Source organism: Gorilla gorilla, chromosome 6, assembly GCF_029281585.2.
Source record: "Gorilla gorilla gorilla isolate KB3781 chromosome 6, NHGRI_mGorGor1-v2.1_pri, whole genome shotgun sequence".
In the NCBI taxonomy this organism is placed as follows: domain Eukaryota; kingdom Metazoa; phylum Chordata; class Mammalia; order Primates; family Hominidae; genus Gorilla; species Gorilla gorilla.
In genome coordinates, this window is record NC_073230.2 from 13,556,174 (window position 1) to 13,577,757 (window position 21,584).

Consider the following 21,584-nt stretch of genomic DNA (forward strand, 5'->3'; position numbering starts at 1 on the left):
GAGCACTCTATGCCTGCTGACCTCAGCTGCCTGGCTTAGCTGGGAACATAGGTGTCCAAGCTGTTTCCGTCAAAAGAAATGACTAAAAACTACGACGATCATAAGAGATTGGGAAGGAGGCCAGGTGCAGTGGCTTACACCTGTAATCCCAGCACTTTGAGAGGCCAAGGTGGGCGGATCACTTGAGCTCAAGTGTTAAAAACCAGCCTGGGCAACCTAGCAAGACCCCATCTCTAAAAAATACAAAACATCAGCCGGGCGTTGTGGCGTGCACCTGTAGTTCCAGCTACTGGGGAGGCTGAGGCGCCACAATCAATTGAACCCGGGAGGCGGAGGTCACAGTGAGCCGAGATCATGCCACTGCACTCCAGCCTGGACAATAGAGTGAGACTCTGTCTAAATAAAAAAAAAGAGAGATTGGGAAGAAAATACCTGCAGTTGGAAGCAATATTTATGAAGCTGTTAAAAATACATTCCATAAATGTATTTTATGGAATACATATTTTATGGAAAACATTCTACATGACTGTTTAGAAAAATGTATTTGAACATATGAAAGGAAAATTTAGACACCCCCAATAAAACTGAGAAGTTCCTTTCCGAGGTGAGGGGAATTCCTGACAGCCTCCCTGAGCAGTGCTGCACATAAGCTTGTGGTCACTACGCAGCCTGGGCTCAGCTCACGGGGCTGCAGAAGGAGCCCACTTTTTCTGGCGGGGACACATCGTCTTCACGAGGAAAGAGGCCAGACACACGGGCTTGCACCCGGGGCTCCTGCCGTCACACTCCTCGCCACACAGGCTGTGCGTCTGAAATGCGCAGAGAACAGAGGCTCCCAGGATCCGCATCTTTTAAAAATGCACGCAGCAGGCTCTCGGCAGAGGCTGGACTCTTCCCTTCACCATCCAATCTGCATGTCAATGAATGCGACCGGGTGGGAAGCACCTGGACTCCGTGACACCAAGACGGTTCTGCCGGCGGGGAGGGGCTGCCCGATCCCTTCCCCGAGGTTCTCTTCTGGGAGTCCGGCCACCCCTTCCATCTCGAAAGGCTTAGTCCAGCGAGGGCGCAGAAGGCACACGCGGGCCAGCCTAGCGGATGGGCCTGAAGGGAAAGGTCACGCCCGAGATGAAGGTGTGCCCGGGGTGCGTGGGCAGGGCGGGGTGGGCGGCGGGGTGGGCCGGGACGGCCCCGTAGCCCAGCGGGGGCGTGTGGATGTGGGGGTAGAACCCCGGGGGGAGCGCGGCGTGAGGCGACTGCTGCACGGGACCCGAGATCACCAGCTGGAGGAGGCTGCGAACACAAGGAGAAGCGTCAGCGCGGGCGGGCTCCGGGGACTCCGCAGGTGCGCACGGTAGGCTGACCCCGTCCCCCCCGCACCCCGCCCGGGAGAGGCACCGACACAGGCACGGACCACCCGGGGGTCCAGGCGGTGGACACGGAGAAGCAGTGGCAGAGCCAGGACCCCACAGGCGAGGATGCGTGGGAGTGGGCTCTGCACGGGGCCTGTGGCCCACGGAGCTCCGGCCGCACCACTCCCGGGCGCGCAGCCCACACAGGTGGCCTCCACGTCAGCCTCTGCGGCTCTCTGCTGCGCTGGGACACACAGAACAGCTGGCCACAGTCTCCTCAGAGCCGAGAATGACCGCGCCCTACCTGAATTCCAAGCAGAAGCCCCAGGAAGCTGGCCTTGCAAACGACCCCGAAATTCAGAGTCCTGAAATTCAGAATGAGTCCGGTGCGGCCCCCTCGGGGACGGCCCAGGCCTGGACCCAGCCCTTACAGACCTCCGGGACCCACCCACCTCCCACCCCGCCCCGCGCAGCCTCAGCTTCAGACGCCCCCACTCTTGGGCACCCACCCCGCCCAGCACCCAGCACCGGGGCTCCGAGAACAGCTGCAAGCACGGTCTCCCCATCCGCCACCGCGCTCCCACCAAGGCCTCTGGGCCCCAGAGGCCTGGACCTCCCGTCCTGGTGGTACAGCACAACCACGGCCCGCACTTCCTGGAATCCTCCTCCCAGCAAATTCAACGTGGCTTTCCAACGCTGGGTCCCTTCCCAGACTCCTGAAAGAGTTTCTCACGGCCCTTGCCTTCTAACCACGCCCTCCCCAGGATGATCCCCCAACCCCCCAGAACTCCCTGGCTTGGCTCATCACCCCCAGCTCCCCGAGCCGAGGCGAGGGCTGCCCCCTCTGTGTCAGCCGGAAACGACCAACTCCCCATGGGTTCTCCCCAGTCAGAACCTCTCTTGGCCGGGTCTGGTGGCTCACGCCTGTAATGCCAGCACTTTTGGAGGCCGACTGCTTGACGCCAGGAGTTCAAGACCAGACGGAACAATACAGTGAGACCCTATCTCTACAGAAAATAAACTAAAAATTAGCTGGGCGTGGTGGTGCACACCTTCAGTCCCAGCTACTCGGGAGGCTGAGGCAGGAGGATTGCTTGAGTTCAGAAGTTCAAGGCTGCAGTGAGCCATGAGCCATAATTGTGCCACTGCACTCCAGCCTGGGAGCCAGTGTGAGTCCCTGTCTCAAAGAAAAAAAAAAAAGCCCCTCTGGGGCCCTTCCCAGCTTCAGGTCCCACGCCTCCTCCCTACCCTGCCTTCCCCTTGCTTCCCCCGTCGGAAGCTTCTGCTGCAGACAGACGGGCTCTGCCCCCCCACTCCTGACCTGCCGGATCTTGCTCCGGCTGGGTCCTGTGTCTGCAGCGCCTGCACTGGTCTCTCCTAACACCAAGGCCAGCCTGCCGGGTTCTACTCACACCCCGTCACTTAGCCAAGGCTCCGTCCCTGCATATTGTCCTAACTGGGTCCCACAACAACCCGTTTTCCCAGCCACGGCCCTGCCTGCTGTCTACTCCCCCATGCTCCATCAAGGGGCTGGTCTGTCACAGACTGAACCCCCAAGCTCCCTAGTACAAAGGCTTGGGCCAGGAGGGGCTCAGGCAGTAAACAGAGGGTATGTGGAGGGCTGGTGCATTTGGTGCCCAAAGTTCTTCTGAGCCCCCTTTCTTTCTGTTACTACTATTAAATAACCCTGGGTATGTAATATAGCAAGAGATTAACGAACCCAAGGAGGAGGTACTGCAGAGTATTGCAGAGGCCAAATTTCGGTCATGTGATGATTTGAACCTGTACACACCCTGCCGGAGATAGAAAGCACTTCAAGAAGTTTCCAGTCTATTTGGAAACACGATGAACACAGAGACTGTCAGAAATCTAAGAGGTAGGCCAGGCGTGGTGGCTCACACCTGTAATACCAGCACTTTTGGATGCCGAGGCAGGCGGATCACCTGAGGTCAGGAGTTCGAGGCCAGCCTGGCCAACATGGCGAAAACCCGTCTCTATTAAAAATACAAAAATTAGCTGGGCGTGGTGGCAGTTGTCTGTAATCCCAGCTATCCGGGAGGCTGAGGCAGGAGAATTGCTTGAACCCGCGAGGCAGAGGTTGCAGTGAGCCGAGATCACACCACTGCACTCCAGCCTGGGTGACAGAGCGAGACTCTATCTCAAAAAAAAAAAAAAAGAAAGAAAGAAAAGAAATGTAGGAGGTATTCCAGGCGACCCCCTGTCCTTCCCCAACAGCAGTGCCAGGCCTGCCCCGGGAGGTCACGGCTCCCCAAATCTGCGTCAGAAGAGGCAGCCACCAGCTCCTTGGAAGGGATGGAGTCAAGAGTCTCTGGGGCAGGACCAGCAGGGGACTGCTGATTAGTTCTGGGGGGCTCTAATGCGGACCCCTAGTTATAAGACTCGGATGATACACAGGATTTGTATCCTGCTGTCTTTTTAATTCCCTGAAGAAAACATTAAAATGTTAAATAAAAGCGGTGGACAAAGAAGGGAACTATCACAAAGGGATTCCTGCAGGAGGGGAAAGGTGCCAGCTGATACCAACAATGTCCTTCGATGCTGTGGAAACTTCTAGAACCCAGACCAAAAAAAGGAAAAAGAGGCCAGGTACAGTGGCTCATGCCTGTAATCCCAGCACTCTGGGAGGCCGAGACATGCAGATCACTTGAGGTCAGGAGTTCGAGACCAGCCTGGCCAACATGGTGAAACCCTGTCTCTACTAAAAATACAAAAATTAGGCGTGGTGGCAGGTACCTGTAGTCCCAGCTACTCAGGAGGTTGAGGCAGGAGAATCGCTTGAATCCAGGACGCGGAGGTTGCAGTGAGCTGATATCAGACCACTGCACTCTAGCCTGGGTGACACAATGAGACTCTGTCTCAAAAAAACAAAACAAAAAAAAAAAACAAAGAGAAAAAGAAAAAGAGGAGAGGAAGAGTGTGGGCCCCTGGGAGAGGTGGCCCTCTGATTTGTCTGTGCTGCTGTTTTGACACCTCAGGCAGGACAGTCTTATCCCAGAGACTGTTCCCTTCTGCCCCCTCAGGCTTTGTGCCCATCCAGACACCTGCCCTGGCTCCTCCCTCGCAGAACCTGGCAGAGTGAGTGTGGCACGGATGGGAGTCCCCAACCCCCACACAAGGATGCGGTTCCTCTGCAGGCTGTGTACCAGCATCCGGCTGAACACTGGACTCGAGTTATGCATGTTTCTGTCTCAGCCTGCGAGCGCTGCCCAGCGCTCTGCTGCTGGACCTGACACAGCCACTGGGCCAGGCTGAGGCTGTGTGCACCCCCAGGGCTGCCGAGCCACTCACTGACCCTCTGTCCACACTGCTCGCCAACACCTGCCTTGGAAGCCTGCTTCTCCTTGCTAAAGACCAGTGTGAGGGCTCCGAAGGAAGAACATTACTAACCCCATCAAGCTCACTTTGTCATTTCTATAAACCCTGTCCATGTGCACAGGAGTTCTGCTTTCCACTATCAACATTTCCTCCCCAGCAGTCAGTTACTATTTTTAGGAGATGCATAATGTTCCATCCTCCTGAGGTATCACAACTCATTTACTAAGTATCACCTCGCTGTAGGACAGGTTGTTTCCAGTTCTTTGCTAGTTAGTAACTGCATCGGTATGAAACATTTTTTGTGCATACAAAAATCAGCCTGCTGTGGTGGTGCACACCTGTAGTCCCAGCTACTTGGGAGGCTGAGGTGGGAGGATGGCTTGAGCCCAGGACGCAGAGGCTTGCAGTGAGCCGAGATCGTGCCACTGCACTCCAGCCTCTGCAACAAAGCAAGACTGTCTCAAAAAGAAAAAAAGCAGCTGACACTTATTAGATATTCACTACAGGCCAAGTACTAGTTTAAGTTCATTCTGTGTTTTCACTTTTTCTTTTTTTTTTAAGAGACAGGGTCTTGCTCTGTTGCCCAGGTAGTACAGTCGCGATCACAACTCAGTGCAGCCTCAAACTCCTGGGCTCAAACAATCCTTGTGTCAGCCGCCCGAAAAGCTGGGATTACAGATGCATGCCACCATATTTGGCCAATTTTTTTTTTGAAACGGAATTTTGCTCTTATTGCCCAGGCTGGAACGCAATGCTGCGGTCTTGGCTCACTGCAACTTCTGCTTCCTGGGTTCAAGCAATTGTCCTGCCTCAGCCTCCCAAGTAGCTGGGATTACAGGCACCCGCCACCATACCTGGCTAACTTTTGTATTTTTAGTAGAGATGGAGTTTCACCATGTTGGCCAAGTTGGACTCAAACTCCTGACCTCAGGTGATCCGCCCACCTTGGCCTCCCAAAGTGCTGGGATTACAGTTGTGAGCCGTGCCCAGCCTTTTTGTTTTTGTGAGACAGAGTCTGGCTCTGTCACGCAGGATGGAGTGCAGTGGCACGACCTCAGCTCACTGCAAACTCCGCCTCCTAGGTTCAAGTGGTTCTCCAGCCTCAGCCTCCCAAGTAGCTGTGATTACAGGTGCATGCCACCACACCTGGCTAATTTTGTATTTTTAGTAGAGATGGGGTTTCACCATGTTGGCCAGGCTGGTCTCAAACTCCTGACCACAAGTGATCCACCTGCCTCGTTCTCCCAAAGTGCTAGGATTACAGGTATGAGCCACCACATCTGGCCTTTTTATTTTTTTTTATTTTTTGACAGAGTTTCACTCTGTTGCCCAAGCTGGAGTGCAGTGCCATGCTCTTAGCTCACTGAAACCTCCACCTTCCGGGTTCAAGCGATTCTCCTGCCTCAGCCTCCCGAGTAGCCGGGATTACAGGTGCGCACCACCACGCCCGGCTAATTTTTGTATTTTAAGTAGAGACGGGGTTTCACCATGTTGACCAGGCTGGTCTCGAACATCCTGACCTCAGGTGATCCACCTGCCTCAGCTTCCCAAAGTGCTGGGATTACAGGCGTGAGCCACCACACCCCAGCCCTGGCCTGTTTTCACTCATTTAATCCTCACAAAAATCTTACGGTGAGAAGCTGGGGTAGGCAAGAGGGACATGAGGCAGGTCCCGTGGTTTTCTTGATTTTACACATGAGGACTTCAGGCAGAAGGCAGGGAAGCTGCCCAAGGACATATGGACTTTTGGAAGCGGCAAGGCCCGGATTCTCTCCAGAATCTGACCACAGTTCCCACTTTTCACCTGATGACTGCGTTTGTGGAGGTCTCCATGTGGCAAGGAGTAGGATGAGAAATTCACAAACACCACTGGGTCTCATCCTCACTACCGCCCTGTGAGTCAGGGAACAGTATCACCCCCATTTTACAAGGGGGTAAGCTGAGGCATAGAGACAGGTCAAGAGACTTCCTAAGTGTCACAGCCAATCCCAGACAGGGCCGTGCCCAGAACCCAGGTCCATGCTGCCTGATGGCCAAGCGCTGGCAGCTAGCCTAACAAACGTACAGTGCTCTAGGGCTGTGGCTCTGCGAGACTTCCCAAAGGGCTGTGCAGTTCACAGTGCCACCAACAGAGGGCCCCCTGCGCCACACCCACCACTCAACAGGTGCACCTTCACTAGGGAGCTTTCAGTGATACAGGGACTGGCCTCTTTCACAGACTACCAGCAAGATGACCATCTTTCAGGTTTACTTTCTACTTGAGTTCTGTTCACGTGCGTTATCTGATGCTCCACTTATCATCATGTCCTTACCGGGCTCTCCCCAAAGAACCCAGGACAAAGGGGTTCGCCCTGTCTTGCCTCCCTCCACCCTGCTCCAGCAAGCTGGCCCAGCTAGGAGTCCTGAGGATACTTACTTATTATGGGGCAGCCTGGAGCACAGGGTTCTCAGGTCATCTGCAATTAAGGAGATATAAGATTAATGAACATACTGGAGATAACACAGTGAAATACACACTGACGTTCTTTGCAAGGATGCTAGCAAGACAGCAAGAGTGCCTCATACTACATTTCCCTAGTGTCACTTAGAAACTGAGTTCTAGACGGGCGCAGTGGCTCACGCCTGTATTCCCAGCACTTTGGGAGGCTGAGGCGGGTGGATCACCCGAGGTCAGGAGTTTGAGACCAGCCTGACCAACATGGTGAAACCCCATCTCTACTAAAAATACAAAAATTAGTCAGGAGTTGTGGTGGGCACCTGTAATCCCAGCTACTCAGGCGGCTGAGGCAGGAGAATTGCTTGAACCTGGGAGAGGGAGGTTGCAGTAAGCCGAGATCACACCACTGCACTCCAGACTGGGCAACAGAGTGAGACCCTGTCTCGAAAAAAAAAAAAAAAAAAAAGAAAAAAGAAGAATCTGAGTTCTCCTTGTCTTCAATTTTTGCTTTAAAAAACCTGTCCCCTGGCCGGTTGCAGTGGGTCATGCCTGTAATCCCAGCACTTTGGGAGGCCGAGATGTGTGGATCACCTGAGGTCGGGAATTCAAGACCAGCCTGACCAACATAGAGAAACCCCATCTCTACTAAAAATACAAAATTAGCCGGGCGTGGTGGCGCATGCCTGTAATCCCAGCAACCTGGGAGGCTGAGGCAGAACTGCTGGAACCCAGGAACAGGAGGTTGCAGTGAGCCGAGACTGCGGCACCACACTCTAGCCTGGGCGACAGAGTGAGACCCCATCTCGAAAAAAAAAAAAAAAATCTGAGTTCTCTTTGTCTTCAATTTTTGCTTTAAAAAACCCATCCGCAAACGAAAGATGGCACTTAGGAAAGGAGGCAACCCTGCTGGCAATTTGTCAGATGGCTGGAGAAAGCCCAGAGGCTGGGCTCTCCCTGGGCAATCAGGCACCCAAGGCAATCTGAGAGCAGCAGTAAGATGGGAAACCCATGGCCATCCCCTGGCACCACAGGCAACCTTTTGAGTGAGTCAGTTGTTGAAAAGCAAACCTAAGCGTGTCACTAGCACTGTATCATTCTCCAGCAACAGTCCAAGCACTGAAATGCAGGAGAATGAAGGAACCTCAAAACAGGCCATGAGGCTGGCACAGTGGCTCCTGCCTGTAATGCCAGCATTTTGGGAGGCCAAGGCGGGAGGATCGCTTGAGCCCAGGAGTTTGAGACCAGCCTGAGCAACGTAGCGAGACTTCATTTTTACAAAAAATTTAAAAATTAGCCAGGTGTGGGCCGGGCGCGGTGGCTCACGCCTATAATCCCAGCACTTTGGGAGGCCGAGCTGGGCAGATCACAAGGTCAGCAGATCGAGACCATCCTGGCTAACACGGTGAAACCCCGCCTCTACTAAAAATACAAAAAATTAGCCGGGCTTGGTGGCGGGTGCCTGTAGTCCCAGCTACTTGGGAGGCTGAGGCAGGAGAATAGCGTGAGCTCGGGAGGCAGCGCTTGCAGTGAGCTGAGATTGCGCCACTGCACTCCAGCCTGGGTGACAGAGCAAGACTCCATCTCAAAAAAAAAAAAAAATTAGCCAGGTGTGGTGATGCACGCCTATAGTCTTAGCTACTCAGGAGGCTGAGGTGGGAAGATCACTTGAGCCCAGGAGGTTGAGGCTGCAGTGAGCTATGATCGTGTCACTGCCCTCTAGCCTGGGTGACAGAGTAAGACCTCATCTTCAAAACAAAGACCAAAAAACCCACAGGCAGTGGGAATGTTGTGTGTTATCAACAGGGAAGTGGTCACATGAGTGTAACCATTAGTCAAAACTCATCAGATCCTGCCCTTAACCCACGTCATTTTATTGTGTAAATAATGTCTTGAGGCCAGGCGCAGTGGCTCACGCCTGTAATCCCAGCATTTTGGGAGGCTGAGGCGGGCGGATCACTTGAGGTCAGGAGTTTGAAACCATCCTGGCCAACAGGGTGAAACCCCGTCTCTACTAAAAATACAAAAATTAGCCAGATGTGCTGGCACATACCTGTAATCCCAGCTACTTGGGAGGCTGAGGCGGTAGAATCACTAGAACCCGGGAGGCGGAGGTTGCAATGAGCCGAGATCGCACCACTGCACTCCAGCCTGGGCAAAGAAGCAAGACTCCACCTCAAAAAAAAATAAATGAATAAAAATAAATTATGCCTCAATAAAAAAGGACAAGGACAGGCACAGTGGTAATCCTAGCACTTTTGGGAGGCTGAGGCAGGAAGATCACTTGAGTCCAAGAGTTTGAAACCAGCCTGGACAAGATGGTGAGACTCTGACTCTAAAAAAATCTTTTTAAAAAATTAGCTGGGTGTGGTGGTACACACTTGTAGTCCCAGCTACTCTGTGGCTGAGGGAGGACTGCCTGAGCTCAGGAGCTGCAGACTGTGGCGAGCTACGATCGTGCCACTGCACTCCAGCTTGGGCAACAGAGCAAGAAACCCTGTCTCATAAAAATAAATAAAGAGAAATAAAAATAAAAAAGGACACAGAAAAAGAAACGGCACGGTGGCTCATGCCTGTAATCCCAGCACTTTGGATGGTAGAGGTGGCCACCAGGTGACCATCCTGGCCAACATAGTGCAACTGTCTCTACTAAAAATACAAAAATTAGCCAGGCGTGGTGGCGCATGCCTGTAGTCCAGCTATTCAGGAGGCTGATGCAGGATAATTGCTTAAACCCAGGAGATGGAGGCTGCACTGAGTTGAGATCGTGCCACTGCACTACAGTCTGGACAACAGTGTGAGACTCCGTCACAATAAATAAATCAATAAAAAAAAGATAAAATAAAAAAGAAAAAGGGTTCCTTGGAAGGAAAGCTATCTAGGCTCTCAAGGAGTCCCCAGTCCTGGGCGACACTGAGACCTCCCATCTGTGGGATGTTAGGACCCTGACGGGGTGAGCAGGGAGGGTGGAATGCAGGGGGCACGGCTGGGGCACCTTCCTCCCCTGTGTTCACTAGGAGGAAAAGAAGTCCTAAATGAAGCAAAACAGTGTCTGTCCAGGAGCCCCTCCTTCCTTCTGCAGGGCGGCGGTGTCCCCGCACCAGGAGACCTGGGCCAGGGAGGCACCCACCTCTTGTGCACAGCAGAGCTCCTGAGGCCATGGCCACCTGCAGAGCCTGCGCCAGCCGGTCCAGCGAGAGCTCAATCTCCTGGGAGGCGTTGAGGGGGTTCAGTTCATCCGCCAACCTGTTGATCTCCTCTACCAGCGGGACCATGTGGTCGAAGAGGATCAGCCCCAGGCGCCCATACAGATTCTTCTCGGTCAGGTGCAGCTGCAGCGTCATGAGCACCTGCAGGACGCTGAGGTGGAGTTTTGAGTACAAGAGGTGGGAGTCTCTGTCCATCCCCACACCCGGGTCCTTTGTGACCTTGTTGCTGACGTGGCCATTGGATAAGGGGGGCTTCTTTTTCCTTTTATAAGCCAGGGGTGCCTTCACGCACCAGCGGATCAATCCAACGAGCGGGGTGAGCTCTAAGAATCCTATTGGCAGATTGGCCGCAATCGGAGTATTTAAAAAAGTGATGAGAATCAACCTTGGGTCCTCAAAAATCCAGGTGACAATCATTTCAAGCAAGTCCGTAGGTGGAATGAGGTCATCTGCAAACAAAGACCATTAGGTCAGGAGCGCTCTTGGCCTGGAGGAAGGGGGGGGGGGGGGACGTGGAGAGAGGGAAGCCTGACCCCAGGGCCCATGGCACTGCCCACCTGATGGTCCGGATCACACCTCCTGGCTTAGCTATTCTCTGTCCCCTTTCCTAGAACATCCACTCCAGGGGGACTGGGACTCTCATCTCAGTCACTGTCACATCCCAGTGCCCAGGACCCTGGAGCAAGGGAGAGGCTGCAGAAATACTTAAGTCTACAATTCCCTGGAACTCCAACATGCTTTGGAGAAATTTCCTCCTGCATGTTAATTTAGATAAAATTCCACGGTTTTTCTATCCCACACTGCTACACCATCACCCCTTCCCTGAGTACGTGTCCTCCCAGTGCTCAGTGTCTCCTGTATGGGGCAGTGACAGCAATGGTGGCCTTCAGGGAGCAGCTCAGAGTCCTGTCAGTCATCTGGCTGCTGCCAAGGGCCGTCCCAACCCCAAACCTGGAACCCTCATCTAAGCGACCCTCAGAGATGTGATCCCTGAGACCTGGCAGGCTCTGTGGCCCAGACAGAGAACAGATGGTGACACTTCGTCTGGGCTTCCTATGAGCCCGGCACAGGTCTCAAAGCTTTACACAGACGAACTCGTTTAATCCTCCCTCCACCCCGGCAATTAGTCTCATACAAAGCACAAGGAAACTGAGGCACAGTCATGTCAAGTGATTTCCCCAGGACTCGTCGAAAGTATATGGGCCAGGCTCACACCTGCAATCCCAGCACTTTGGGAGGCCAAGGTGGGAGGATCACTTGAGTTCAGGAGTTCGAAACCAGCCCTGGAAACATAGTGAGACCCAGTCTCTACAAAAATTCTTAAAAGTTAGCCGGGAGTGGTGGTGCACACCTATATTCCCAGCTATTCAGGAGGCTGAGGTAGGAGGATCACTTGATACTGGGAGGTGAAGGTTGCAGTCAGCTGTGGTTGTCCCACTGTACAACAGCCTGAGCAACAGAGTGAGATCCTGCCTCAGGAAAACACACACACACACACACACACACACACACACACACACACACACACACACAGACAGACAGACAGCATATTGCCCAGATCTGACCTCAGCAGCCTGGCTTTTAATCAGGAGGCTATACTGTGCATGTGGGGCTTGGTGTGCAATGCCCTTAGGCTGGCTGTGTGCACAGGAGTGGGTCCTCAGCCCCCTCTCTCTGGGGCTGTGCCCACCATCTGAGATGATTCCTGCCAACTGTTGGAGTATGAACCGCCCTGCCCACCTACTGCAGTGAGACGATGGCTACAGCGGGGAGCAGCTGCTGTCCTGTGTGCCTTTTCTTTTTTTTTTGAGATGGAGTCCCACTCTGTTGTCCAGGCTGGAGTGCAGTGGCGTGATCTCAGCTCACTGCAAACTCTGCATCCCGGGTTCAAGCGATTCTCCTGTCTCAGCATCCCGAGTAGCTGGGACTATAGGCGCCTGCCACCACACTGGCTAATTTTTGTATTTTTAGTAGAGACGGGGTTTCGCCATGTTGGCCAGCCTGGTCTCCAACTCCTGACTGCAGGTGATCCGCCCACCTCGGCCTCCCAAAGTGCTGGTATTACAGGAGTGAGCCACCCCGCCTGGCCACGTGCGCAGCCTCTTGATTCCACAGAGATGTTTCTGTTTGGGCAATGCCAGGTCATACCCACCTCTCCAGTGTATCCCTGCCCTCTCAGATCTGAGCTGACGCATCTCTACCAGCCTGTAGAAAATGTGTGTGTGTGTGTGCACACTTGTGCAGGTGTGCCCTCATCATACACGTCGGCGTGTGCACTTCATGAGTCCTCAGTCTCTAGGATCCCAGTTAGGGTCTCTAGAGTCCCACGTTCTCAGCGCCATCCAGGAAAGGGGGGATATCATTATGTGGGTATCTTCCTTTTTGTGCTTTGAAGACATGGGCTCCCCAAGAATGCTCTCCTGTTACCAGAAGTGCCCAAGAGCGGTTTCAGTCACCATTCGGATGGTGACTTCCAGGGCCACTGCTGTGTGGCAGTGACTTGAGAAATCACCAACATCTCAACGGACATACTGGCTTAAGAGAAAAACACTGTTTCAGATCTGCTGTGCTGTGGCAGTGGCATTCCCTGAATATTCTTTCCTGTTCCATATGCTAACTCATCCCTTCCCCATGGTAAGGCCAGTTTCTGCTTTTGTTGGCCTGGAATAACCAATGACTTAAAAGGTAGGTCGGGTGTGGTGGCTCATGCCTGTAATCCCAGCACTTTGGGAGGCTGAGGCAGGGAGATCACTTAAAGTCAGGAGTTTGAGACCAGCCTGGCCAAGAGGGTGAAACCCTGACTCCACGAAAAATACAAAAATTAGCCAGGCGTGGTGGCGCATGCCTATAGCCCCAGCTACTCAGGAGGCTGAAGCAGGAGACTCGCTTAAACCTGGGACGTGGAGGTTGCAATGAACCAAGATCACACCACTGCACTCCAGCCTAGGTGACAGAGTGAGACTCCATCTCAAAAAAAAAACCAAAAAGCCAACTATGATACCATAGCTGGGTTCAGTGAAATCTTTCCTATTGGAAGACGAAAGACCTGAATACCACTCCCACCTGTTAACAGCTCTTAGGAAGCCTTTGTAGGAGAGAGAGGGGAAATCCCACTGCAGCAGCATGGCCCTGCTCCCCAACACCTGCCTCCCATTCCACGAGGAAACTGCTAGGAAAAGAAAAGTATGAAATTAGCATACGCAGCTGGCACAGTGGCTCACGCCTGTAATGCCAGCACTTTGGGAGGCCGAGGCGGGTGGATCACGAGGTCAGGTGATCAAGACCATCCTGGCTAACACAGTGAAACCCCAGCTCTACTAAAAACACAAAAAATTAGCCGGGTGTGGTGGCGGGCGCCTGTAGTCCCAGCTACAGGCTGAGGCAGGAGAATCGCTTGAATCTGGGAGGCGGAGCTTGCAGTGAGTCGAGATCGCGCCACTGCACTCCAGCCTGGGCGACAGAGCGAGACTCTGTCTCCAAAAACAAACAACAAGAAAGAAAGAAATTAGCGTACGAATATGGCATGCGCTTGCATGTTCACAATATTTCCACACAAACTTTCTCAAGAGAGCTACAAAACCTAACAACAAGAAAAAAGGTGGCCGGGCACAGTGGCTCACACCTGTCATCTCAGCACTTTGGGAGACTGAGCCGGGTGGATCATCTGAGGTCAGGAGTTCAAGACCAACCTGGCCAACATGGTGAAACCCCATCTCTACTAAAAATACAAAAAGTAGCCAGGTGTGGTGGCACACACCTACAATCCCAGCTACTCGGGAGGCTGAGGGAAGAGAATCTCTTCAACCCAGGAGGCAGAGGTTGTGGCGAGCCAAGATCATGCCACTGCACTCCAGCCTGGACAGCAGAGTGAGATTCCGTCTCAAAAAAAAAAAAAAAAAAAAAAGGGTGACAGATAAAAGAAGGCTCAGCTGGGCGCAGTGGCTCACGCCTGTAATCCCAGCACTTTGGGAGGCCGAGATGGGTGGATCAGGAGGTCAGGAGTTTGAGACCAGCCTGGCCAGTATGGTGAAACCCCATCTCTACTAAAAATACAAAAATTAGCCAGACGTGGTGGTGCGCGCCTGTAGTCCCAGCTAGCTACTCAGGAGGCTGAGGCACGAGAATTGTTTAAACCCAGGTGGCGGAGGTTGCAGTGAGCCGAGATCATGCCACTGTACTCTAGCCTGGGCGACAGAGGGAGACTCTGTCTCAAAAAAAGAAAAAAAAAAAAAAAAAAGAAGGCTCAAAAATAGTCAGGAGGCTGGTGGGAGACCAATACTGGACTGAATAAAAATAACAGATGCTGTTGAAGGCTTTCAAAGTGCTCGTTTGGCTATCAGACCAGGAAGAGAAAGAGACTATTTGTCAGCCCTGTGAGCAGCAACAGCCAAGGGCAGAGGAGGAGGAATCGGAAACAGCAGCAGAAAAGCAGGTTTTGTCAGCCAGGCCTGGTAGTGTGTGCCTACAGTCCCAGCGACCTGGAAAGCTGGGGTGGGAGGATCACTTGAGCCTAGGAGTTTTGAGGCTACAGTGACCTATGACTGCACCACCGTATTCCAGCAGCCTGTGCAACAGAGCAAGATTCTATATCCAAAAAAGTAAAAAAAATTAAAGAAAGTATGGGGATGATAAAAAATCAAGTCATATGTCCAGGGAGTGGGTCACATCTCACAGACACCAGACCTTGCTTTCTGGGCTGCCTGCCACTTGGACCATCGCACCTCAGGCAAATGGGTATCACTAATAGTTCCCTCTTAGCAAACTGCACACGTCCAGGTGGTCCACACCTTTAGCTTTTAGCCTAAATTACAAACACACATTTCAGGCTGGGTGCAATGGCTCACACCTGTAATGCCGACATTTTAGGAGGCCGAGGTGGGAGGACTGCTTGAGTCCAGGAGTTCAAAACCACCCTGGGCAACACGGTGAAACTCCATCTCTACAAAAAATATAAAAAATTAGCCAGGCATGGTGTTGCAAACCTGTGGTCCCGACTACTCAGGAGGCTGAGGGAGAACTGCTTGAGCTCAGGGTTCAAGACCAACCTGGACAACATGGCGAAACCCCGTCTCTATAAAAAATACAAAAATTAGCCAGGCATGGTGGCATGCACCTGTAGTCCCAACTACTCGAGAGGCTGAGGCAGGAGAAACACTTGAGCCTTGCGGGCAGAGACTGCAGTGAGCTGGGATCACGCCTCTGCACTCCAGCCAGGGTGACAGAGTGAAACCCTGTCTCAAAAAATAAAAAATAAAAACTCAGCTGGGCACGGTAGCGCACGCCTATAATCCTAGCAGTTTGGGAGGCCGAGGCGGGTGGATCACTTGAGATCAGGGGTTTGAGATCGGCCCGGCCAACACATTAAAACCCCATCTCTACTAAAAATGCACAAAAAAATTAGCTGGGAATAGTGGCGCATGCCTGCTATAGTCCTAGCTACTCGGGAGGCTGAGGCAGGAGAACTGCTTGAACCTGGGAGGGGGAGGTTACAGTGAGCTGAGATCACACCACTGCACTCCAGCCTGGGCAACAGATTCCATCTCAAAAAATATTAAAAATAAAAATATACATTTCAGAGACAAAACGGCCAAAGCATTCACTGGACACTTCACCTGGGTATTCAGTGGAAAATAAAACTAGCCATTGACTGAAGCTTCTTCCATAGAAATAACCTGTTTAAAGTTTACCTGACGACAGGTCATAGAGCGCGGTAACGGAGGTGATGAACTGGCAGCAGAATCTTGGGCTGGCACTGAATATCTGCTTCAGCGTCTGAATGGATCCCGGCACCAAACAGCAGTAGTCATCTACAAGGGCCTTGGCTAACCTCACACAGTAAACCACGGGCGTCCGCTGGAAAGAAGCCACACAGTCCACTTAACTACAGATGTCGTGAGTGAGTAGACCAGCAACTATGCACAGACAGTGATCACCTCCAGAAATGGCAGAACCACTTCCAAGACAAAAAAAAGATGTTAATGGGGCCGAGTGTGGTGGCTCACATCTGTAATCCCAACACTTTGAGAGGCCGAGGCGGGTGATCACCTGAGGTCAGGAGTTCGAGACCAGCCTGGCCAGCATGGTGAAACCCGTCTCTACTAAAAATACAAAATTAACTGGGAATGGTGGGGCATGCCTGTAATCCCAGCTACTTGGAAGGCTGAAGCAGGAGAATCGCTTACACCTGGGAAGCAGAGATTGCAGTAAGCCAAGATCACACCACTGCACTCCAGCCTGGGCCAACAAAAGCAAAACTTCATCTCAAAAAAAAAAAAAAAAAATTGTTAAAGGCTTACACTGAAGCAGGGGTGGGCAATCTGAAGCCCACTGACCAGGCTGGGCACGGCGGCTCATGCCTGTCATCCCAACGCTTTGGGAGGCCGAGGCAGGAGGATCACTTGAGCCCAGCAGTTCCAGACGAGCCTGGGCAACACAGCAAGAATCCATCTCTATAAAAAATAGAAAAAATTAGCCAGATATGGTGGCACATACCTGTAGTCCCAGCTACTCAGGAGGCCGAGGCGGAAGGATGGCTTGGGCCTGGGAAGGTTGAGTCTGCAGTGAGCCCCGTGGTCACACCCCTGCACTCCAGCATGAGCAACAGAGCAAGACCGTCTCAAAAAAAAAAAAAAAAGAGAAAAACACCACCTGACTGGGTGTGGTGGCTCATCCCTGTAATCCCAGCACTTTGGGAGGCTGAGGCGGGAGGATCACGAGGTCAGGAGATCGAGACCACCCTGGCTAACACGGTGAAACCCCATCTCTACTAAAAATACAAAAAAATTGGCCGGCACCACTGATGGTGGGCACCTGTAGTCCCAGCTACTCGAGAGGCTGAGGCAGGAGACTAGGGTGAACCTGGGAGGCGGAGCTTGCAGCGAGCCGAGATCGCACCACTGCACTCCAGCCTGGGCAACAGAGCAAGACTCTGTCTCAAAAAAAAAAAAAAAAACCACCGCACAGACCAAATTTGTCCCACCACCCGTTTTTGTTAATAAAATTTCACTGAGACGTGATCACGCTTATTCGTTTGCCTACTGCCTAAAGCTGTTCTTGCACTAGAAGGAAAGAGGTGAGTAGCTGTGAAAGAGACTACAGGACCCGCAAAGCCGAAGACAGTTCACTACCTCGCCCTCTACATAAAACATCTGCCAGCTCTTGCTTTAGTTTACTCAGGAAACATCATTTCTGCCTTCAGGTGAGGAAATGACAACTTCTGTACCCTACAGGATCCCAGGTGAGATGTCACAGGTAAAAATTAACAGCTGCTATCACATTGAAGAGATTCAGGAGAGTCAGTGAACTGCCACATGATGAAAATGTGTGTTTACAGCAGTACTTGCTAAATTTCTCTTAAAATCTTATTCTTAAGCCGGGCGCAGTGGCTCATGCCTATAATCCCGGCACTTTGGGAGGCTGAGGCACGAGGATCGCTTGACCTCAGGAGTTCGTGACCAGTCTGGGCAACATGGTGAAACCCTGTCTCTACAAAAAAATACAAAAATTAACCAGGCATGGTGGTGTGCGCCTGTGCTCCCAGCTACTTGGAGGGCTGAGGTAGGACGATCACTTGAGCCCAGGAGGCGAAGGTTGTAGTGAGCTAAGATTGCACCACTGCACTCCACCCTGGGTGACAGACTGAAACCCTGTCAGAAAAAAAAAAAAAAGAAAAAGAAAAAAAGAAAAAAAACACACCCTAATTTAAAAAAAAAAATTTTTTTTTTGAGACTGAGTCTCACTCTGTAACCCAGGCTGGAGTGCAGTGACACAATCTCGGCTCACGGCAACCTCCGCCTCCCATATTCACACGATTCTCCTGCCTCAGCCTCCCAAGTAGCTGGGACCACAGGCGCGTGCTACCACACCTGGCTAATTTCTGTATTATCAGTAGAGACAGGGTTTCACCATGTTGGCCAGGCTGGTCTCAAACTCCTGACCTCAAGTGATCTGCCCCCTTTCGGCCTCCCAAAGTGCTGGGATTACAAGAGTGAACCGCTAAGCATGGCCAAAAAAAATAATTTAAACAAAGAAACAAAAAACACTCCAGAAATCTAATTAAATGAGAATTCCGAACAGCAGACTCCTCTTCAGAGACTCTCAGGGGAGACTCTTTTTTTTTTGAGACGGAGTCTTGCTCTGTCACCCAGGCTGGAGTGCAATGGCACCATCTCAGCTCACTGCAACCTCTGCCTCCCAGGTTCATGTGATTCTCCTGCCTCAGCCTCCTGAGTAGCTGGGGTTACAGGTATGCAACACCATGCCTGGCTAATTTTGCATTTTTAGTAGAGACATGATTTCACCATGTTGGTCAGGCTGGTCTTGAACCCCTGACCTCAAGTGATCCGCCCACCTCAACTTCCCAAAGTGCTGGGATTACAGGCATGAGCCACCGCACCCGGCCGAGGGTCTCTCTTGAGCAGTACCTGAAGCCAGGAGGCAGCACACTCCAACACCGGGATTCGACACACAGCCACCGCCATGGAGACCAGTTTTCCCAACAAGCTCATCCGGCTGTCATCCGCTTTGTTCCCTTGAGGGCTGAAAAGGGATGAAAAAATAATCTGCCGAACAGAGTCCTTGGTTTGCTCCTGGAAATAATTGCACATGATTTCAAGAAGTTGAAGCTCCTGAAGGGAATTCAGTCTCTGCAAAATAAATCCCGGAAAAGCGTTAAGAAATGTGGCTGTAACGTACTTACTAACTCATACATTAAGAAAACAGGAAATAGACGGGGCGCGGTGGCTCATGCCTGTAATCCCAGCACTTTGGGAGGCCAAGGCGGGTGAATCACGAGGTCAAGAGTTCGAGACCAGCCTGGCCAACGTGGTGAAACCCCATCTCTACTAAAAATACAACAACTGGTCAGGCATGGTGGCGCGCACCTGTAATCCCAGGTACTCAGGAGGCTTAGGCAGGAATCTCGCTTGAACCTGGGAGGCGGAGGTTGCAGTGAGCCGAGATCGCACCACTGCACTCCAGCCCGGTGACAGAGTGAGACTCCGTCTCAAAAAAAAAAAAAAGAAAAACAGGAAATAACAGTATCTTCCCGTAGAACTTTTCGCCCTTCGTAAAGCTCCCGTAGAACTTTTCGCCCTTTGTAAAGCTCAGGTCTCAGGGAGATCTTTGCTGTTAATCTTAGAAAACAATCACATAGGCCAGGCGTTGTGGCTCACGCCTGTAATTCCAACACTTTGGAGGCCAAGGAGAGAGAATCTTGAGCCCAGGAGTTTGAGACCAGCCTGGGTAACACAGGGAGGCCCCATCTCTAAAAAACATTCAAAAATTAGCTGGGCATGGTGGTGCATGCCTGGAGTCCCAGCTACTCAGAAGGATGAGGCAGGAGGATTACTTGAGCCCAGGAGTTCAAAGTTGTAGTGATCTGTGATTGCACCACTGCACTCCAGCCTGGGCAACGTAGTGAAACCTTGTCTCGAAAAAAAAAAAGGCAGAGAAAGAAAAAAAAGAAAAAGATGTAAGAAGAAAGCCATACAGATCATTATTCATCCTCCTGGAGGGTTCAGGATGAGCCTTTCGGTAACAGCCCAACAGACCTCTAGGGAGCGGGCAGTCACCAGTTTGTCCCTTTAACACCAAGACTCGGCTGTCACACGCCCCGCAGACTGGACAGGCAGCTGAGCAACACTGCAGGACCCGGAGAAGGGTTTGGGGGCTGCTGCAGGAGCGAGGCCAAGCGCGAGCGCGGGGCTCCTGGACATGGGGCGCCCGCGGCTTGACACAGCCCTGCATCGCTGGGGAAAAGGCCCGCCCGCCTGCCTGCGGGGCCCGGGAACCCGACCGTCTCGGGCCGCACCTTGGGCTGCGCGCTGCGCTCCTTGGGCACCTGGAACACGAACTCCTCCAGCAGCTCCACGGGGCCCTTGTCCACGATGGGCAGCGGCGCGCTCTGCAGCTGGCTGCTGAAGTAGATGTCCAGGTGGTACAACACCTCCTTGGCGGCGCTCAGCGCATCGCGGCGCAGCAGCGAGTGGCGGATGTCGCTCATGGTGCTGCCGCCGCGGCCCCCGCGCCGAGCGCGTCTCACTTCCGCCCGGGGCCCGGGGCTGCGCCGCTACCCGTGGAAACAAAGAGGCGCCACCCGGGCCTGGGCTGCGGCACCCGCCCGCTTGCCCGCCTGAAGCCGCCTGCTCCCTGCCTGCTCAGGGGGCCATCGCCGCTGCCGCCGGCCAGCAGGCGCCCGAAGGTCCGACTGCGGCGCCGCCAAGAGCCGCCGGGAGCTGCCGCCGCGCAGCCGAACGGCGGCCGAATGCCGGGCACGGAGACGGCGGCCCGCAGGGGCCAAGCGCAGGCCGCGGCCTAGGCGCGCTCTCCGGAGGGCGCCCCCTGGCGGCCCGAGCGGTGAGGGACGCGCCGCAGTCACAGGTGGACCCCGCCCCCGGAGCCCGCCCAACCGCCGGTGCAGGCCCGCTCCGTCCTTGCCCAGGCTCCCTCGCGGGCTCTGCGTCGCGTTCAGAGCTGCCGCTGGTTGATTTCACGATGCTTTCCACCAGCAAGAATGAGGGGTGGTGCCGGGCTTTGGCTTCGGCCAGCGGACTTGGGTTCCCTGGCCGCCCCAGCTACCCGTCTTCACGTTTCCATCTGTTCTCAGCTGGGGGGTACGGGGGAAGATGGCTGGAAGGCCCCCTGCCCCCGACTCCCACTTCCCGGCCTGACTGCGGGCTCCTTGGCCTAACAAGGTGCAGAACACCTGCCACCTGCACCTGAGAGCCCTCCCACTCCAAAGACCTTCCGCACCACGACCTCGTTTCTGGCAGTCATCTCTCCTCTGAAATAGGTGGCAGTTCACTTTCACAATTTTTAAACTGGTGAGAAAGGACTTGAATGTGGCCAGAGGAGGGCAGGCCGGAGGCCACACATGCAGGAAGGTGCCTGATGTACAAGCCCATACTGGCCGGACGGCAGGCCTGGGTGAGGGACACTGTTGTTGAGATGAAAATCCCCTGGGGGAGAGAGAATAGAGGGGGCATAAAAGAGAGCACAGCCAGGCACAACGCGCAGGCGCTGAGTCAATGAGACCCTCCTGCACATCACACAGGTCAGAGACACAGCCGCAAGCCCCTCCTGTCCACATGCCCAGAGTTTAGTGACACCAAGGTCTCAGCATCACCTAGAACCTCTGAGAAGTCATCTCTTGATCCCCTTGACACCAGGACTTCAGAGATGCCCGGTTTCAAAAGAAGACAAGCAAGGGGGATTCCTCAGTCAACACCCATTTTCCCCTCTCCCTTGCCCACC

The 21,584-nt window shown here is 53.2% G+C and overlaps 1 protein-coding gene across 3 annotated transcripts; it reads right to left on the reverse strand.

Annotated features, from left to right (window-relative positions):
- Positions 1-433: 433 nt before the first annotated feature.
- Positions 434-21,518, reverse strand: INTS15 (integrator complex subunit 15). 3 transcript variants are annotated; one of them, XM_019030644.4, is made up of 7 exons: positions 20,143-21,518; positions 18,755-18,976; positions 16,019-16,184; positions 10,253-10,780; positions 7,105-7,144; positions 1,657-1,717; positions 434-1,293 (listed from the first exon to the last, which is right to left on the reverse strand). In XM_019030644.4, the coding sequence occupies exons 1-7, from the start codon at positions 20,332-20,334 to the stop codon at positions 781-783; spliced, it is 1,722 nt and encodes a 573-aa protein (XP_018886189.1). In that variant the 5' UTR covers positions 20,335-21,518; the 3' UTR covers positions 434-780. The 3 variants fall into 3 exon arrangements, with proteins under 3 accessions (XP_018886189.1, XP_004045127.1, XP_055202507.1); XM_004045079.5 differs by lacking the exon at positions 1,657-1,717; XM_055346532.2 differs by lacking the exons at positions 18,755-18,976; positions 20,143-21,518 and adding an exon at positions 16,824-17,153.
- Between the last annotated feature and the right edge of the window lie 66 nt (positions 21,519-21,584).